We start from the raw sequence: 13,295 nt of genomic DNA, 5'->3' as shown, positions 1-13,295 counted from the left end.
AAGAAGTTTCATATGCTATATTTGTTACAAAATAATGCTAAAGTATTCACCATTTGGAAATAACCTAAGTCTTACTGATTTTTTCACTAATCATACCTTTCAGAATGATGTAGTCTATATGTGCAGCACTAACATAATTTGTAATGGGTCCCAGAGAAAAAGCAGAATTTACTTAGAATTCTAGAGTGATATGGGAGTTCTCTCAAGATAAAACTGGTGTCACCAACAAACAAAATAAAATACTAAGTAGCAAAAAAAGGTAATACCCTGATGAACTGCCAAATTCCAGTAGAAAACACAAAGGGAAACCAATCTTGAAATAAATAATATACAATAAGTTCTTTCTAAAGTTGTGTATTATTTTTATGCAGCAAAAAAATCTGGTTGTTTCTATAATAAAATATTGAATTAAAAAATATATATAACTTTATGTGCTAGTAACAAAACTATCCCAAATGATAAAAATGAACTTGACAGCATTTGCAAGAATATACCATAGACAAAAATGAGATACTATAAAAACGTTTAAAAATGCTAAAATTCAGAATAATAGTAAGGGATGATCAAAAAAGTAAATTATTGTATGCAAGCACATACGTATATTACATTCATGCACACGTGTGCACAAACACACACACCACTATGAATTTCAGCAAACTGTGCCAGCCAACTTAAAAATCTTTTGCAAAAGCAGTCACTGACCTACAAAAACAGAGGTATAAAAGATAAATAATTTATCAAATAACACCAATGTCCATGTAATGAAACTAAAAGAAACTATTAAATAGGAGGCAATCTTACAATATTAAGAGAATATAAAAATAACATAAAGGAACTGAATTTTTTAAAAAAATACAAATTGGATACTTTATGATGTATCCTTTAAACACCTAATTAATTATTGAACATAATACTATAGGCCATTTTAAATTACAATTTTACACGAGATAAAATGAATCCCATGTGTAAAAGGAAACTGCAAGTTTAATTACATTCTTACTAAATAGTAGCTATTTTGGTTATCAGGTTCATAGTGGACACATATATAAATGATAAAGCAGCTCTCTGTATGTGGTCTTTTACAAACTGACTTATCAAAATGCAGTGACCAAATAAATATAGTTCTATATGTATTTAAAATACTTACTTAGCATATGGTTAAGTATAGCCCCCTAGACAAAGAAGAGGAAGAAAATGATTTATAATAATATGTATAATGATCTATACAATAAGCAGTTAGTAATATATTTACCAATTTTTGAGAATATGCACACAAGTAAAAAGAAACAAACAATATATATCTTCCTATTTCTAAGAGATAGGGTAAAAGCCACTGTTTCAAAAGACTTAGTTCCCTTACTTTACAACTGCTAATTTTAGTAGAAGAATACACTAAATAACTACTTTTTAAAACTAACCAAAATAATCAAGTGCATATTCTATACAAATAAAATACAGTCAAATAATAAGTTAAACTTCAGGGAGAAAGAAAATCAAGACAATGGGACTAGAAAAATGATGCACATTTTCTATGACTAAGTAGATCCATAATCATAGCTATTCATTATATTAATGGGAATTTTCATTTAGCTGCCTTCCAAGTCCAGATAGAGTAAAGCCTTTAAATATACTATATATATGCTCACTTTGAAATGAAAAAAAAAAATACTAATTAATAAGGGAATTGATGGACTGAATTTTCTTTTCATCACTTCTGTGTGAAAATTCTGTGTAAGATTTAAAAAAAGCCTTAAATAGAAACATTACTTAAATAAAAATTTCACTAGCAGTTTAAATAACTACACATATCTATTAACAAGTAATGACAGATTCTTGCACTGAACAGTGCCCATATTTCAATTACTTAATTTAACGTGAATGGAAAATATAGAGCTAAACTACTTTCAAAATACTAGCTTGCACAAAATTTTGCATTCTAACCATATTCAAAAAATATTAAATATTAACTGACTTCCATTCCTTTACATTTTTTAACTTTAGTAGACCTTTCACAATAGCATTTTCTAAACAAAATAATTTAAAAAATGCCTTTTATATTGTATTTCACAAAAATAGGACAAATGGCACATTTTGAACATATTTTCATTAATGCCACTATAAACTTTACAGGCAATAATAAGTGGATGAATGATGACAAAAATATTCTTCATATGTGAAAGTATACTTACTAAAAAATAGTTATCAAAACCCAGATTCATATTTAATAATCACTTAAATGACCTAGGACAGTTAGGTTACAAGATTAGGAGTGAAAAGAAAAAAATAAAAACTGAAACAAAAGAGTTCATATAAAAATATACAAGAAGGCCAAGTACCTATTCTCAGCATGACAAAATGAGATTTCCGTACCTGAAACATGTCTGCTATGTTCTTTAATAAACTGATCTCCATCTGTTCATGCCCTTGGAAACTTTTTCAGCAGAATGACCTGCTGTGCCAAACCCCCACTTAACTTTGTATTTCCCTGTTCATAATTAACTAATTATGTTCTAATCAATAGTGTACATCTTGATTTTACAATGTAAATCAGATAAATGAGATAATGGCTGGGGGTCAATCTCATTTTATTTACAAAACCCAGCATGAGCATCCAATTTCATTACATCTTGTATACCTGAACAGCAGTGACTCTTATCAGCAGGCCTGCAGAAAGTCTTAAGAGTGATGGCTAAGGAAACAGAACTACATTCTTAGGTACGTCCAATTCAGAAATATTTTTTAAATCACAATGCTTAATATTATGTAAGCTTACAAAGGACAGGCTCAAGACATATAGGAAAACAATTCTGTCTTTATGCCATACAACTCTAAAGTTGAGTCTCTTAACTTTCAATTGTGAAAAACAATTTAGAAAAATATTTATGTTAACATTCCACTTTGCTACAGAAAGTCCTTCTGATTTACTGAAAATGGGTTTTCATGAAATAGTCATAAAGTATTTTGACTATAAACTAAATAAAACTGGTTTTGTCAAAAAAAGATATGTTTTAAAAAAGTTGCTTTATTCAGTAGTCAGATGTAAAAACGGGGAAATGAGATGAGTGTGAATAATATTATTTATTGGTCACCAATCTATTTTTAACAGTGTAAAATCAAATAAGCAGTCAAGAAACACATGAATAACAATGATATATAAATATCATTTAACTTAATATGGGTAAGCAAAGGTTAAATTTCGTTTCAATGTTGAAGCATAGCTCTAATTTCAAATCATTTTTACCAAAGAATTGAGTGAACTGTGGACAAAGGCTATGTTGATCAATTCACTTCTATATCCAAAGTACATTGTCACTATAATAGCTATAAAATAAATATTTAACTGAATTTCTAAAAGTAAAGAAATCAAGGTGTATTGCATGTGATGCAAGTGAACTTATCACAGTCTTTTCTCTAAAAACAAAAATTTCTGAAAATGTGATGGACTTTTAAAACAGATTTAAGCCACATTCAATAATGCTAGACATAATACAATGATTTGAAACATTATATATACAAATAGTTCTCCAGGTGGTGTCCCTGGCCAGCAGTATCAGCATCACTTGGGAACTTGTTAGAAATGTGAACCTTCTTCAAGTCTCATCCCAGACCCACTAAATCATAAACTGCAGAGACAACTGGAGGAAAGAGTAAAGTGGGATGGACGAGGACAACCAAGGGAATTGGGCAGCAACCCGTGTTTCAACAAATCCCTCCAGTTATTATGACACACAATCTCTGAAAATCATTGCTATATGCTACTATGTCATTCTTGCATTTTGAAGTCATTTAACTTCCGTTCTAATATTTTAATGTTTTTCTTGTCATGACAAAAAGCCATTATTTAACCATAATGCCACTTTTCTTACAAATGTCTATAAAATATGAACTATTTAGTGCAAATTTTCTTACATATACACTAATATTTCCTTCAAATAGTTCCTGGATTGATTATGGGAAATTATTAATTTTAGCACAAAAAATGAGAGCATTTAGATTTTTAGGAGAAAGTGTACTACTCCCTTTGAAAATTCTTTTACTCCAAATACAGGTTTGTAGAATCAGTGGTCTTTGATTATGCAGTTTACATAGATGATGTATAACAAAGATCCCTAGGGCCAGCACCAAGCATGGAATAGCATACGCACCACTGAAGACTACAAGATGGAGAACGATGATTCTGTAATTTTTAACTAGAATCCAGTTGGGAAGGATTTTGATAGACACCAAAACCTCAAGTCTTAATGATTTCTCAGTTCAAAAATAAAATGGCCAGTATTGATTTCTCATATGTATCAAAGAAGAACTGTGGCCTAATGTGTTAAACATATTCTATTAAGAAAATGGCAACTTGTCATTTTTCCTAAAATTGGCAGGAGTTTAGCAATAGCAACAATAACCAACTTGTTCTTAAGCTTATATAAATATTAAATTTTCTTATTCTTAAAAAAAAGCCTATTAGCTTTGCTACAAGTTATTAATATTTTTCCTCCAGTGTTCTAAGATGTTTCGATAAGTTGACCTCATTTTATACATATTTTTATAAACATGTTATTTTTATTATTAAACATCTTATCCAATAATAAGGTTCCTTATTTAACTATAGATTACTAACATAGCATTTTGTATTTACATTTGCTTTTGATTACAACATTGCCTACTCTATTCCTAAAGTATGAACCACTATTTTATAACCACTATACCTGAAAAGATATCCAAAACCACATTTGTAAATCAATAAATTCCAAGAGACGTGTTAGTAATTTACATGTATATGTGCATTTCAATTTCAACAAAGTCTCTTCTAAATCAGTTCAAGATGGAGTGATGAAATATTCAACATATTGCTGTCGTTGACTTTACAACTGGATCATTAAAACTTGAAGATCAAATATCAATTCTGTATACCTCTGGAAAGATACAGATGCTGATGAAGATCTTTCAGCAGGCAGGTTGTATAGTCAATAAGCTTTGTATCTCCTGCCTTATTTGATAACTCCATATTCAAGATCAAGAAAAATAAAATTATGAACATAGAAAGTTCATATTAAATCAATAGACTAAATAAATGTGGGTATCACTAAAAAAGAAAACCCTAGAGATCAACACAAACATACTCATATATTTATGAGTTCAAAAAGCTTAAGTCATAAAAATTTCATGCTAATATCAGTTCTTTTGCACTAGGACTAGTGAGTCAAAACCAGAATGCTGTATGCTTCACAAGTCTTTTACTTTTGTTAAATATTATAAATAAAAATGTTTGCTAGATGTGTCTATAGTTGTTTCTCAATGCAGCATTTCATTTATGCATACATGTATTAAGTTGGACGTGAGAGAAGAGCCGACTAATGGAATGCATTCCTGTTTGTTACTGGTATTGTCCAACCATAAGAAGGAGAGTAGTACACTGCATTTAAGTCCTACAAGCTTCCATAATTCTTCTGTAAGTCTAAGCATTGAATATCATTTGCCAAAGAAACAAGAAGGAAAGACATTACTTAGTAGGACAATTCTGACAATACATTATCTTGCATTTGCAATAATGCACATATCAAATATTTCTGATTAGTGCAAAAAAAAAAAAGTAGAAGAAAGAAATTCACACAGGCCAATTTACTGCCTTGTCAGTCCAAATAACAAACCAATCAATTATATTCTATCCAAACCTGACAAGCAAAAGCAACTTTTTGCTGTGATAAGCTTATGAAAAGGACAGATAGCTGTTCTCCTTTACTTTATGTACTCTATTGAGAGTGTTATCCACATTTTTAAAATCACACTTATAAAAGGTTTCCGGGATTGCCTCCGAGGATGAGTTGTGGCAGAGTTGGGTCTCATGAAGGGTATCTACACAGTAAAGTGATAAGAAAAGAACATTAACATTTCAAGATCATAGCAGCTCTGTACTATGTTTTATGAAACATACTAAAAAATACCACAGTAGATTTAAAAAAACCTATGATCTGATCCAGAGAGATAGATACCCTAAACCTAAATGCCATGATCTTGTATAGGTTCTTAGTGTTTAAAATAGAACTATTTTATCACCAAAAGCATTGAGTTGTCTTCTCTTACTTTATTATTAATTTTAGTTGTCATACTAAATCTATCTTAAAAACAAAGAAAGAAAATAATACATAAATGAAGGACTTTCATTTACATAGCAAACATATATTTGTTGTATATCTTGGAAAATAAGTAGTTTGCTATTTTTTTAATCAAATAAGACAATTTAATAATGCTTGAAAAGAATGCAGCTGTGCTGAAAATAAGTACATCTAACCAGCATGTTAAAGGGCTGGTTCTACCCTACCATCAGGTCTCAGGGAGGAAATATGCCATTGGTTCTTTTCCCATGTGTATAAACTGTTTTCCCTCTTTTAAAGACTATACTCGAAACGTTTTATTATAATTATGAAAAATATATTTCAGTAAACTATTTTAGTGAATCCTGCCATCCAAAAAAGACAGTAGTCATATCTTAATGTAAGTAAATACCTGGTCACTGATTAGGAAATGCACTAATAACTTCAGCCAAATTTTCGAAACTCATGCATTCATTTCAATTTGTTTCTTCAAACTTCCTATAGTGTTGTATTTATTTCCCTTTTGACACATATTTATTTGGTTCTTTGTGTATTTTCACAGGATAAATTTTAGGAGCTCAGTGATTAAAAGTAGTTTTTTATGTCTATGGTAAAGAAAAAATTGTCATTCCGTTCATCTATTTGCATCTTTGTAGATAAGATGAAACTGTCAAATAGTCACACATCATATTAAAAAGTTCATTCCATATTTAATTGTTAGAGAGATGTGTTTAATGCTTCTAAGTTCTATTGAGAAAAAGAAAGTGAAAAGTGGCACAATCACAGACATAAAGAGCACTATTGAGAATAGTTGTCATGCCAAACTGAATTACCTCCAAAGAAAGCAAAAGCAAAGTTGCACAAGAAATAAAAGGAATATAATGTGAAACATAATTTTTAGAGAATGTACTTATCAACATATGAGAAATAGAAAGGTTGAGGTCCCCTAATGAATACCAGGGAAATACATACACATGGAAAAGCTGAACTCCCAGATGAGCAGTCACACGAACACACTTTTCTCAGTGCTGTAGTCTCTAAATGAAGAGCTTTAAGCACATTCTGAATCAGACATTCTGCGAAGTGTTTTGTATGCAGGTAAAGCACTACTAGATAAGCATAGTGCAAGAGGAAGCAACCACATCATTTATCACAGAAGTACAATTCACTTTCAATTGCATGCACAAATGGTAGGAAATAGTAAGATGGTCCTAAAGGTGCTTGTATTTGAAAGGAATTTGAATAAATCAGGTAACATGAAAATCTGCTTTAAATCCAGTTATATCTAAATTAAACTTTAACTTTGAAGATAATTAAAAGCCACTGCTAATATTCCTCCATCCTACAATTTTATTTAATATTGCAACATTCCTTAAAACAAGAATAAGCAATGTGACATTTCTTGGCTACTAAACATTAGTGATCATTTTGGGATTTATATTTACTCCATTTGTACATAGTTAGCTTCTTATGAATTTATCTAGAAAAAAATGGAATTTACCATTTTCAAACAGCTTCCTTGATGAATGTACCAGTAGTCTGTATCTGATACAGTTGGAACTGACTTCCAAGAGGAATTATCTAATTATCTTGTCCCAAGAAAGACAAATAAGCTAAAGTAGAAGCTGTTTGCCTAATGATTGGAGCTTGAGTTACTATACTCAAGACTACCTGGAATGAAACTTTAATCATTTTCTAGTTCTATGATCTTACACAGGTAATTATTTTTTTCCCTCATCCATAAAATAGGGTTAAAATCATTGTCTCATGGAATTACTATGAGGATTATATGAGATAAAATATGGTATACTGACTGGCCATGATATAAGTATCTTAATCTCAGCAACTACGTGAAGAACATCAGATTTATTAAACACTAAAGAGTATTTACTGGAACAGAAGAAATTAACTTATAATTCAATCTATGTGTTATATTTCAAGATATAATTGAAATCACTTCTATTTCAATGTGTTTAGTGTGTCTGTACCTCAGTTACCTAAAGCGGAGACAGATATATACCATAGGAGTATTGCAGTGAGGAGGGAATATAATCTGGGAGATAGCAAACATCTAACATTACATTATTATAATTCCCACTCCTTAGAATTGGTAATTCATATCTTTCTGGGATTCAATCACAAATGTTAAAAATGAGATTTTTATACATAACCCAGATATCAAAACCTATCATCAACTCTGAAGTTTCTATCAAATTATATTTTCATTAATTTCAACTATAACTTTGTTAATTTATTGTCTGTTTCATATACTGATAGATCACAAAATTAATATAAATTAAACCTTATTGTAAGGGGAACAGATTAAAAAAGATGAATGATTTTGAAAAAAGACCAGAAAACAATATAGCTGGACTTTAATATCAGAAATTAGATTATGCTTGTTTTGTATGACTTCAAGGGTTTAAATGATTGAGAGGTTTATCAGCTAATATGGAGAGTGAGGTTGCCACTGATCATAGCTGCCTCAAAATGTGTGGGTTACCAACACATCTCTATCCCTGGCAGAAAATCTTCTCTGTAATATAGTAATGCTGGACAATTGATTTGAATGTCAGCTGGATGGTCAAATTACAGACTTCAACAGCCTTTCCAGGACTGCATAGGAAGTTTTACTTTGCAACCTCTTTGAGTTACAAAAGTGACCAAATCTGAGGAAAAATGATGTTTTCATGCTTCTATTTTAAAGGTGAGAAAATTATTTTAAAAGGATAACATAATTCAAGACTCCTCATCTAGCCAGTCGTCACACTATAGCTAGCATCCAAACAAATTAAATCATTGAGTAAATGGCAATCCTGTCTCTCTAAATTAACAGTGTTAAACACACTTTAGTGGTAAACAAATTACAATATTAAGCTTTTCTCTGCTTTTAAAATTATGATGTTTACTACTCTAAATCTATGTACTATATAAATACCACACTTCACCATATAACATATATCATGCTCAGGCTTCTGTTTTTCTAAATAAAAATTATTTCTTTAATTCATAGCATGTAACACAGGAAAAAGATATAAATCATACAAAGACACTTAAAGGTATAGGTATAGAGATTTGAAGGTCAAAGAATGCCACACACTAAATTCTGACTGTGTGAGGCAGGTTAGTCATTTTGCACATCTAACAAATTCATTACATCAACTTATTAAGAAAGAAAAAAAATATGTAACAAGCACTTTCTTTTCAATCCAAATTATAAGAATTCCAACATAATAAGAAAAATTCAGAGCAACTTGACTTTATTATTCAAATGTGTCAAAAATTAAGCCCTTCTTTTTAACTGTTATAATCAAAAAGTACTTTTCAAAAAATAACTTTTTAAGTTTCTTCACAAGACTGATTTATTTTCTAAATATTATCTTCTTTAGAACCTCTGCATATTAAACAACATTATTTTAGTTCTAAAATCATTAACTTAAAATGTTGGTCATTTCTTTTTAAGAAGTAAGGTCTAAGACAAAAAAAAAAAAGGCAAATATTCCTGGTTGACAGAAATGGCCAAATGATTTCTAAGGACAGTGATATAAAGCATTTAATTTCAAAGATTAGATTGCTCTATGCTGTAGGAGCATTCTGTTACTATAAAATATTCAATAAATGTTAACCACAGTTCAGAACAATGGTGTTTGAATAATAGTAAAGAACTCAAAATTTCAATGGAGCATGGTGAAGTAGGCCTGATCTGAGTAGCAGACCTATTCAGAGAGACTCAGACAACTGGAGAAATGAAGATATATTAGAGCTACAGAAGCACAGTTATTCATTGACAACATAAGTGAGGAAAGCTAAAGCATAGCATGAGACTTAAAGAGGGCTAATGAGAAAAGTGAAGAACACAGAAAGAAGGTAAAAGAAACACTAAAGCAAGCAAGCAGCACAGAATATGGTAGAGAACCTGCAATAACGAGAAAGGGAGAAAATGGGTATCAAGAAATTTTATGATTAAAAAATGGTCCTCAAATCATTCTAATTATTTTTAGCTTTCAAATAATACAGAACAGCTATATTTTTAAGTATTTTCAACAGAATCATTAAATTTATGTGAATAAAGGTATATTAAAATGCCATAAAATTATGACTTAAGTTTTTACATTTTAATGTTTTATATGTATATTTTATAATAAAAAATAATTTTAAATATATATTGAAGTTTCTACTTACCTGTATTAAATTTTTTACTCATACTTTTAGAATAGTTTCAGATTTGCAAGTATACAGATTTACAATAGAGCTCCCCTTCAACACACATATCTCCCTTTAAATATTTAAGTCTTCATTTCCACAACATGCCATCATTGAGAGTTATGACAGGGAAAAATAAAGATGAAAAATGCCTTAAAGACAGAAGTAGAGAAAGAGACAAGCATGCCAATATTTGGGAGTAGGCACAATTTGTCAATTCTTATTTAGGACAGATACTAAGCAAACTGAATTAGAGATGGGGCGGAGGAACACAAGGAACTTTGAGAATATGAAGGGAAGGGATTCTTTCAGATGAGAATGGAGCTATTCAGACAGTATTCAAATACAGCTAACTAACAACATGGTAAAAACATTGCTCAAGTTTCTCCCCGCCCTAGTTTCTAATTCACCAACAAAATCAACTATGATATTAAATAATAAGGCCTACTACTCTTAATGGTAATTCCAAGTAGTAATTTAGAAAATATGAATTTAGCTATAAACTAATTCAGCTATAAACAGCTAATTTATAAATGCGATAAATTAGACTGGGAGCTAGGACTCTTCTAGCAGTTGCCTTGCATCTACTACTTTAGCTTTCAAGATAAAATATTGTCTGTTCCAAGCATCATAATAATTTCCAAAGCTGCAGTAGCTATAACAAAAAGACCTATATCCCAGAACTTTTGGGGATAGCAGCAAGACACTACCAATGAGTCAATTAGATTCAAATATAAAATCTACTGAGTTCACTGAAATCATCTGAAGATATTTTTTGCCCCAGCAGTACAGTGATGTCAAAATTCCAGAAAATTCTTGAATGAAAATACCAGCAGAAACTGATAAGCCCAAGAAAGAATTTTACCTCAAAGAAAATACCATGTTGACAACAAGGGTTATTTTTTTTATCTTGAGTTATTTTTGAATACTTGCTGAACTCCATAAATCAAACCCAATTATTACAAATTAGAGACCCTGAAACAACAAATCTGAACCCCCATCCTAAATACCTGAAAGGTATTACAAAGCTGCTAGGTCCTGCTCAAGAAGTGGTATCCCATATAAATATCTTTTTATGAACTAGAAAAGAACTCCAATTCCATTTCCACCATATGTTGAGCTGTCAGGTCCCTGTAAGCATTCAAGAACTCTAGATAAAAATGAGTTTAAATAGATTTGATGTTAGTTACTGATGTGGATTAATTATTCAAAATCATCATCATCTTTACAGAAAACATAAATGGCTTTAATCCCAGCTGGATGTTACATGCAAGTACTCATTCATTCATAAAATCAGGTATTTAGAAAGAAAATTAGCACCAAAATGGACTTTGCATTAATGGAAAAACCATATGATTAAGAAAGCCCTTTCTATGTGAGTAGATCCAAAAAAGTTAACAAACTGACCAAGTTATTAACCTTTTCTGAAATTAACAATGCTAAAGGAATTCCAAGTTCTAATTTATTCAAAGCATAGCCAAAAGTTGAGGCTACATATATATAAAGAGATAGCCCCTGAATAAGAAACAATTTGAAATATACCTATTTTTAATTTCATGATGATGAGAGCAAGGTAAAAAAAGAAAAAAACCAAAATGAAAACAAAACACTAGAGACTCAAAATGAGGAGGTTTTGTATCATTCCCTAGAAATTGAGATGATCAGGATACATGAAATTCACGTCACTTAAGGTTATCGTTTCATAGCTGATTATAGGGAATTCTCATCTGAACCCCAGAACATGGTAAATTACATGACATTTTTTACTTCTCTCAATTTGGCATATAATTAATACCATAGGGGAAGGGGGGAAAAAAACATTATTTCATTAAGTGTAACAAATGTCTTAAGAGCATCAGGGACTAGCCAAGGAAAATAAGGCTGATATCTGTTTTCAATTACTTCCAGGATTAAATGGAATGCACCTGACCATCAAAACACAAGGAAATAAACAGTTAAGTAAAAGTTCATATGCGAAACAGAGTTAACCAGAAAATAACCTATTTTATCCTTAGTACTTATTATTCTTTGAGAAACAGCATAGGAATGAGAGGAATGCAGATCCTGGAGAGTACTGCTTACTGGATAAAAAGCTGGGCTCTACCACTTACTAAACTGAGATCTTGCAAAATTATACAATCTTTAAAAACTCCAATTTTCTCATTTTTGTGTGTGAATAAAAACAGTGCCCACTGTATAGATTTTAAGGATTAAATACATGCATAAAACACTTAGAACAATGCTTGCTATCCGATTATGAGAAATTCTTGTGTTAGCCATTATTCAGCTTACTAAAATGTTTATAGAAAAAGACTGAGGAAAGTGAACAGTCCTTTCTTTGTCTATGACTCCCAGGAGTTCTGTATTGTCATTCAGAAAATACGTAACTGGTAATAATTCTTTAAAAGTTAGCAAAAGAAATATGAGACAAAGAAATACTTGGAGCTACATTAAAATATGTAAGGTCCAAAAGCATTTTAAGCAAAGATTAAAAAAAAATCTTTTTTTTCTTATATTTAATTATATATGAAAGAAAATTCGGTAACATGCAGAACTAACCATGTAATAGCGCAAGAAGTGCAAATGAAGTGCTAAAAGCACAGGATAGAAGGTCTTCTAAAACTTGTGAAGTAGTACTGAAGAGAATCAGTGATAAATTAAAGATGTATGAAATAAACTCTAGGGTAATTAATTACTAAAAATATCTTTTTAAAAAGCCTAAATAAAAAAAATGTAAAAATGAATAAAAATATACTCGATACAGAACAAGCAGAAAAGTATAAAGACAAAACAAACATATGAATTAAAAATAAATACATAAATAAACTTTTGGACTATAACACTAACTAGTAGATACCAAAAGAGAAGGGAAAAAAAGGCATAGGTCAATCAGGAAACAGTAAAATATATGGTAAAGGATTTGTACTTTTAGCAGTAAATTTAATGCAGCGTACACATAAGTAACATGCAGAACTAACCATGTAGTAGCACAAGAAGTGCAAATGA

The 13,295-nt window shown here is 30.5% G+C and overlaps 1 protein-coding gene across 7 annotated transcripts in view; it reads right to left on the bottom strand.

Moving 5' to 3' along the window:
- PHF14 (PHD finger protein 14) overlaps positions 1-13,295 on the bottom strand; it is a 172,416-nt gene that overhangs the window by 60,910 nt on the left and 98,211 nt on the right. The window contains exon 17 of one of the 7 annotated variants that reach the window (XM_004676724.2): positions 4,707-5,847. The exons of the other annotated variants lie outside the window; for them this stretch is intronic. Within the exon in view, the coding sequence (XP_004676781.1) occupies positions 5,835-5,847 (13 nt within the window). The 3' untranslated portion in view covers positions 4,707-5,834. Of the gene's footprint in view, positions 1-4,706; positions 5,848-13,295 lie in introns of those variants that run through there. 7 annotated transcript variants of the gene reach the window in all.

The sequence above is a fragment of the Condylura cristata genome, unplaced genomic scaffold (genome assembly GCF_000260355.1).
Source record: "Condylura cristata isolate star-nosed mole 26May11 unplaced genomic scaffold, ConCri1.0 scaffold00005, whole genome shotgun sequence".
NCBI lineage: Eukaryota > Metazoa > Chordata > Mammalia > Eulipotyphla > Talpidae > Condylura > Condylura cristata.
Note: the sequence above shows the minus strand (reverse complement) of the source record. Positions and strands in the feature narration are given on the sequence as shown.